Raw genomic sequence first — 8,266 nt, 5'->3', positions numbered from 1 at the left:
TATGCAAATTTCCTGCTCGCTGCGCTCGCATTATATGTTAAGACAATTTAAGGTTTTAAATTCGGGTTCCCCAAAATCTTGCATGTGTAATTTTTTGGCGCGTCGAAAGGGGGGCAAAGGTTTTTTGGCACGGCCAAATGGGGGGGCAAGCGATTTTGGCAGACCATTTTGAGAATTCACCCCGGGGTACGCATAATTATTGCACCACCCTAATAACCGATTTTCGACTAATGTAGCTTGCTGTTCGCGTTCCCGTGTCACGTTTCACGTAAATTTCGCAATCTCTCTAATATCAGACGATTGGCGCCTCAGTGTGGCTACAAAATAGCGTAGGCCTATATTTTGCGTTTGCGGTATAAGCACGATGTTTGTGTCACTTACACAAGTCACCCCCTAATTCATCAGCTATATAGCCACTGATTGAAAACTTTTTTATTTGGAAATTCATTAACCAATCAGCGATCGTCATTTCGTAGTTGTCGCCAGCCGGTTTGTTTAGTGACAGAGACAATTCTCGATCTTGGTCGGGCTTAGTCTCGCGGCCAGACTGTATGTGGCTATCACGAACATAGGAGGATCGACGAGTGTCAGACCGACGCAAACTGGCTGTGTAGGAGACTAGGTCGGGCTGACGTCACACATTCCCCCGGGCATTTTCCATAGGCCTACCGTACACTCGGGGTAGTTTTGTGGGGTTCATTATCGAACATCAACGGTTTTAGCTTGTATTAATATTATTTATTAACATAGGCCTACTTGTTTGTGATATTTTAAGTGTTTTTTAAAATTTCAAAATAATTCCATTCATATTCAATTACACGGTTGACAACTACTGAATTTAGGGAATGCACGGCACTCACCATGCTCACCACCTGCGGACAATGACATTTTTCTGAAGTCGCGTGACCAGAAATTATTTGGTGGCGTGCGCCCTTAATTTCAACTTCACTAAACAGAAAGCTCGTAGCCCATGAAAATTGGTGCTGAAAATTTGTCACTATTTCAGAGTTGGTTTATTTCAATACACATTTTCAATACATCGTGTGGTTTTTGGTTCACACCCAGCCCTTCTAGTTGCACATGTGTGAGTGGATAATATCGGAAATCGCATCCAATTCAAAATCGAATGGATGGCACTGCCGGCTCAATCACTCGACTCAAAAATTGGTAAGCTTAAAGGAGGATTTCGTGATCCTAGCATCCTCTTTTTATGACATTTTTCAGTAGATATCCACGAAAAAAGCTTATTTCCAAAATTTCAGTTGATTCTGATTTTGCGTTTGCGAGTTATGCATGATTATGTGTATTACTAGTCCGAATAATCAGACCCAGAACAAAACATAAATTTCTGACATGATCGTGTACTGGGTCTGAACTGTTTCCATATGAAATCTTGATGGCAAATTGGACAAAAGAAGCACATGGTTCTACGTGACAGCTTTTTAATCCCTATTCATGTTACGTGAATCACGCTATTGTGGACCATCCTTCTGATACTTGAGTGTTTGGACAAGCAGAACGGTCTTTTGTCTACCTCTCTGTTTGTAAACAAACCAGGAGGTCGAAATCGTCCTCCTCGCCGAATACGAAAGTCAGCGTAATAGTACGGCACTAGTGTATTACACTGCTCCATAGACAATGTGTTGTAATTTCGTTCTGGTGCACCAGAACGAAATTCAAATTTGGCGATATTTTGCTAAACGAATTAATCTGCAAGAAATATTTGGTACATAAACACTATGTAGCCAGAGGTATCCAGTGGTGTAAAAATCTCAACTTTTTTTTGGGGAAAGTGGGGGGATGAGGCTGTGGATCACGAAATGCCCCTTTAAATGGAAATTAATTAATTATCATGATTATGATTTGTCCCCTGGCCGGCCCGGGGTTCTTTCATATATTTTTATAACTGAACGGTTGTTATAGGCCTACATACCAGAATATATATTTTGATTCTTATTTCATCAAAATAATATGAAGTTATACTCTGATGCGACAACCAGAGATGGTGATTAGACAGATACATAGAATATAGGTATCCCAGGCAAACCTTAGAACACATTTGCTAGTCAGCGAAATTTGTCTAGACCGGGGCCCAAACAAAATGCATATTTACATAGAAATTTGAAAAAATTTTCGAGAACAGGTCGGTGAAGGAAACCTACATAAATGTGTTTTCTATACTTCACTTGACCCAAATAAACTGAGCTCAAAAGAAACTTTTTCACAAGGTCATATCTTGAAATCCTGTCCATCAAATTGAACCAAAATAACACACAGATTTACTTCAATACTCTACTCAATACACAACAGCAAAATGCACTGTCATGGCACAGTTTCCTGTACCACATTCACAGGTCTGCCCTGTTTCATGAAAAAAGTGTATGAAAAGCAGAAAGCAGCCCCGTTTCATCATCTGTGCAAGGATCTTGTGTGCATTCTCACAGATTTTTGGTCCTGGGTGCCAAATGTTAGGCTGTGAAAGTGAAGAAAGTCCAGGAAGCTGTCCCATGACAGTGCATGTTGCTGTTGTGTCAGTTGGACAACTGCTTGGTTACTGACATGTGTTTTGAGTAGAGTATTAAGGTAATCCTGTGTGTAATTTTGGTTCATTTTGATTTACAGCATTTTAAGATATGACCTTGTGATTCACAAGTTGTAAAAAATAAGTTTCTTTTTGAGCTCAGTTTATATGATTTTTTTATGGTGATGAGCCACTCGCACATGGAATTTTAGAGGGATTTTGATAGCAGTTCCATTCAAAAAAGCTGCTATCGCCATGAGACTAAGATCTAGAAACACCCCTAAATGCTGTTTTGGGGAATTTTGCTAGCAGAATATTTTTGATGAAAGTCAATCTTTGACAAGATGTAACTTTGTTACGGAAAGTGCTATGACAAAAATGTTTTCAGTTTTGGCTTTCTTTACTCAAGGGCTTTAAGGGCAGAGTAATGGGAGAGAACATGGACCTTTTCGAGCATCATTATTTCTTAATTGTATGTCCAAAGTATATGAAACTATACATTTTTGGAAAGGAAATGAGTCAAGGAGTCTCATGCTGACGTCAGATTTGTTCAGAAATCTCTAGTTTTTGAAAATTACAAAAATACTTTTTTACCCCAATTTTTTTGTGACCACTTAGAAAAAAAATCCGTTTCGGAGTAAAAAAAAATCAGTTAGCTTTTCATGAAGAACAGATATGAACTTAGGGAAGGTTTTTTATTTTTTACAAATTCGTCTCTTTTTTCGAAATATAGAAAAAAACATGTGAAAAAAGCAATTTTGTCACTCTATTAAGCTAAAAATTGCACATAATGGTGTACATTTTTGTTTAATAATTTGAAAAAATGAGAAAACCTTCCCTAGACTTTGATGTACTCTAAACGATAGTGCAAAAAGTTTACTTTTTGCTTGCATATTTTTCGAGTTATCTTGTCACAAAAATCGTGCAATATTGTCAAAAGTGAACTCTGAGAAATCGATGTTTTTGTAAAAAATGTCAAAATTATGCACAAAACGTCCTTATATTTTAAAACGGAAAGACTTTCACGCTTGTAAAAGCTGTATCGGGTGCATGGTCTAAATATGCATCTTTTTGCACCAATTAATGAATCTATAATGTCTGCTTTCAGTGCGCCAAAATTCAAAATACGGTAATTAAAAAATCTAAGTGGCATTTTGACTGCAAATTTTTTTTGTTTACACCACATTTGCTGGCGTTAACAACATACCGAATGCGCCTTGACTGCGTTGCACATACGCGCAGAGTTGCGCCGCGTCATGCCACACGAATCGTGCATGTAATCACAATATTTCGCATTCGCACATTTTTTGAGACATGTGACTTTTTAGAGTTGAAACGAGTGAAATAAATCAAGCAAAAATACGAGTAAATATTAGCAAGTTGTATTTCATCAGTTTCAAGTGAAAGAATACATCAGTGTTGATAAATATCAAGAAATCTCAAATTCGGGTGTGGATGGATGTGTCTTCCATTACTCTGGCCTTAAGGGTTGTGCGTAATGAATTGGGGGCCAAATACGTTACATGCTCAAAATTTAAAAAATAATCACACTTTCACACAAAAATGATTGTAATTCATCTCATGATTGTCAGAAACCTACAATTTTTATTTCATCATAAAGCTGAAAGTGTAAGGAAGACAATGTTGCAATTTTTAAGTTGATATACAGGGTGCCACAAATATCATATAGGGTGGAAAAGTTGTATTTTGGATCAAAAAGTATAAAATTTTGTGTGTTAGTGTCATAGGAAAAAATTGTGGTTCTTGTTACTTGCGGTTCTCAGTGAATACTTGTAAAACACAATTAGATAAGATTAAAAATAAAAGATAAAAAATCCATTTGAGGTGTGATTTGCATGTATAGCACACAATTTGACAGTGATATAATTCAAAATTCAAACACATCTTACACATGTTGTGTCTTCAAAACATTTGACATAGAGATTGTGCAAGTATGCTTCCTAAATAAACCAATTTTTTATCCACAATTTCAATATGATTTAAAAGCATATAACCTACTCCTAAATCGTGTATAATGTGAAGCTCATACAATATATCCTCATTCCTCAACATTAACTTTTATGTAGGCTCAGTGGTTCACCATTTCGTAAAGCTTCAAATCTGTGATCATGTCCCTTTAAGTAGCCTCATGTCCATTCAATTACATGTACTTCTAAAACAATACTTTTTACTGATTAATTATATCTTTTCTTTCTCATTTCAGAGCCATGAAGACTAGATTCCAATTTCAGCATTTACAGTGCAGGACATATCAAGTACAACTGGAGTCAAATAATGCAAACAGTTTTCAACCATACAGATGTATCTACTGCAGACGGTTTTTCAGTAATTTGAATTATTATATGAAACATGTGATAAGACATAGAGCAAAATTAAACAGATACTGGTACAGAGCACAGACTATACATAAAAGGAGTTGTACAGTGAAACCATACCAATGTACATATTGCAACAGGAGTTTCTCCTGCCCAGGTGCACAGAATACACATGAAACGATTCACACTAAAGAGAAGCCATACCAACGTAATTATTGTGAAAAGACTTTCTCATATGTAGGTACCAAGACTTGCCATGAAAAGATTCACACCAAAGAGAAATCCTATCAGTGTAAATATTGTGAAAAGACTTTCTCACAGTCAGGTAACAAGACTAGACATGAGAGGATTCACACCAAAGAGAAGCCATACCAATGTAAATATTGTGAAAAGAGTTTCTCGAATTCAGTTAACAAAACTGTACATGAAAGGATTCACACCAAAGAGAAACCATACCAATGTAAATATTGTAAAAAGAGTTTAGCAGATTTAGGTAACAAGACTGTACATGAAAGGATTCACACCAAAGAGAAACCATACCAATGTAAATATTGTAAAAAGACTTTTTCACATTTATGTAACAAGACTAGACATGAAAGGATTCATACCAAAGAGAAGCCATACCAATGTAAATATTGTGAAAGGACTTTTTCACAGGCTGGAGATCAGACTAGACATGAAAGGATTCACACCAAACAGAAACCTTATCAATGTAAATATTGTGAAAAGAGTTTCTCAATGTCAGGTCACAAGACCAATCATGAAAGGAGGATTCATACCAAGGAGAAACCATACCAATGTAAATATTGTGGAAAGACTTTTTCACAGGCTGGGGATCAGACTAGACATGAAAGGATTCACACCAAACAGAAACCATATCAATGTAAATATTGTGAAAAGAGTTTCTCAATGTCAAGTCACAAGACCAAGCATGAAAGGAGGATTCATACCAAGGAGAAACCATACCAATGTAAATATTGTGGAAAGACTTTCTCACAGTCGGGTCACAAGACCAGGCATGAAAGGATTCACAGCAAAAAGAAACCATACCAATGTAAATATTGTGAAAAGACTTTCTCACAGCCCGAAGACAAGACTAGACATGAAAGGAGGATTCACACCAAAGAGAAACCATACCAATGTAAATATTGTAAAAAGAGTTTCTCAGATTCAGGTAACAAGACTAGTCATGAAAGGATTCACATCAAAGAGAAACCTTATCAATGTAAATATTGTGAAAAGAGTTTCTCACACGTAGGTAATAAGACTAAACATGAAAGGAGGATTCATACCAAAGAGAAACCATTCCAATGTAAACATTGTGAAAAGAGTTTTTCACAGGCAGGAGACAAGACTAGACATGAAAGGATTCACAACAAACAGAAACCATATCAATGTCAATATTGTGAAATGAGTTTCTCAAACCTAGGTAACAAGACTAAACATGAATGGATTCACACCAAAGAGAAACCATACCAATGTAGATATTGTGAAAAGACTTTCTCACAGTCAGGAAACAAAACTGTACATGAAAGCAGGATTCACGCCAAAGAGAAACCATACCAATGTAAATATTGTGGAAAGACTTTTTCAGATATAGGTAACAAGACTAAACATGAAAGGATTCACAATTAATTCATAGAATGAATGCTAGAGGCAATGTGGTCAGTGATAGCTGGCTTGTGAATGTTTGATAGATGATTTTTGGTTGGCACCTGTGTGTGGCTAAGTTTCAACTTTCAGTAGAGAAACTGTTTTTTTTTAACTCAAGAAACTCGCTCTAGTGGATTTGAATTTCAATATATGAGATTAAAAAATGGTAATCTAATTCTGATTAGCTCATTTTTAATCTATTTTTTAAAGAGTTTTTAATCTAAACTTGGATTTGTCCCTCTTTGTAATCGAATAGATTAACTTAATTTGATCTTGGGAATTTACAGAGTAATCACGGTATTAAACTATTGAGCGTAAATACCCAGATCTTGCCTTCCCCCAATATATGTGACTTGCAAGTTGCTACCACAAAATCAGCGTAAAGTCGAAAGGTGTTAGTCACTCAAAACGCCCTGGCTACTGCGTTGGTGTCCACTGAGTATGATATGTCCTTTGTGAATGGGGGCACAATGAGCCATTCACAAAGGCTTGTACAGGTGGCGGCAAGCAAAGAACATCAACTTAGACCAAATATCTCAAAACTACCAACTCAACAAAATGAGTATAAAGTAACATAATACAAAACAATTTCTGGTGCCACCACTGTCTGTATGTGTAACTGCAAATCTTAATTGCTGTCACACAAAGACCCCATATTGTTTTTAACATATGAAGACCTTAGTGGATAAAGTAGTTAAGTGCCAAAATAACAGTTTTGAGAAACATGGGTTTAAAGTTATGATTTTTTTCTATTGACCACAAACTTGGTTATTTTGGTCTAAAACTTACAGTAATGACTTGATATGGATATTGTACTTAATGTAGCTATCAATCAAGGATTTGTCATTTATTGATTTTCTATAATCAATAATCAGTATTTTGTACTTGACTACTTTTTCCACTAAAACTATGGGTGAGATTTAAACAATTGCATTTTCACAGAATTGAAAGTTAATAATAGTTAAAAGTATATATTTTTAAAATGCCCATATCGAGAGGAACAATTTGGTGTATCATTTATGCAAATCGGACGTTGTTGAAAATTTGACCTTGTTTGACCTTTGATTGACCTTGACCCTATAACTGCTAAACTAAGCAGGTTAGATATGGCAAACTATATATTTTTGTAAGGAGTAATTTAAGACCAATTTGAAACAAATCGGACCATTTTGAAATTTTGACCCTACTTAGTACTTGACCCCTCACGTGACCCCTACTTGGATGGGGTCAAATCGACCCATATTTTCAGAAAAAAATGTTTGACCCCCAGTAACTCAATTTCGTCAAAATGGCCCTTAACTACTTTATCTACTGGGGTCTTCATATGCTCTTTCGCCCAAATACCCTTATTTTTATCCTTCCATCTGACTTATTTTCCAATTTGAACAGCACATGATGCAGTCATGTTTACAGTAGAATTCACCACGACCTTTGCAGGACATAAACCCCATTAAAAGCTATTAAACCAAGATAACACTCATTGAAAACAGCTCAACTGATTAAATCATATCTTCTCTGGTTAAATACACACAACATATGTTTCTGCTTTACACGTACAATGGAGCAATGCGCTGGTATTATACATGTAGTTTCAGTTGGGTGAACGATTATAAAGCGAACGCTAGAGAACAATTCTGTGTGCGCTTTTGTTTACGAAACGAGACAATACGTGCTTATTGTTATTAACCAGCGTTCTTGAAAATGAGAAGCATGGTGGTTTGCAGACTTAACACGGTTTGGAAATAATTTCTTCATA

General features: G+C 36.1%; 1 protein-coding gene across 1 annotated transcript; it reads left to right on the top strand.

Annotated features, from left to right (window-relative positions):
• Positions 1 to 945: 945 nt before the first annotated feature.
• Positions 946 to 7,165, top strand: LOC140150676 (uncharacterized). Its single transcript, XM_072172752.1, has 2 exons — positions 946 to 1,167; positions 4,746 to 7,165. The coding sequence occupies exon 2, from the start codon at positions 4,750 to 4,752 to the stop codon at positions 6,490 to 6,492; it is 1,743 nt and encodes a 580-aa protein (XP_072028853.1). The 5' UTR covers positions 946 to 1,167; positions 4,746 to 4,749; the 3' UTR covers positions 6,493 to 7,165.
• Positions 7,166 to 8,266: the final 1,101 nt, after the last annotated feature.

The sequence above is a fragment of the Amphiura filiformis genome, chromosome 4 (assembly GCF_039555335.1).
Source record: "Amphiura filiformis chromosome 4, Afil_fr2py, whole genome shotgun sequence".
Taxonomy (NCBI): Eukaryota; Metazoa; Echinodermata; class Ophiuroidea; order Amphilepidida; family Amphiuridae; genus Amphiura; species Amphiura filiformis.
The sequence above is the reverse complement of the archived record's forward strand: the minus strand, read 5'-3'. Positions and strand labels throughout refer to the sequence as shown.

Excerpts from the sequence above, each read along its gene's own strand:
- LOC140150676 (XM_072172752.1), top strand. The coding sequence starts at position 4,750 with ATGAAGACTAGATTCCAATTTCAGCATTTACAGTGCAGGACATATCAA.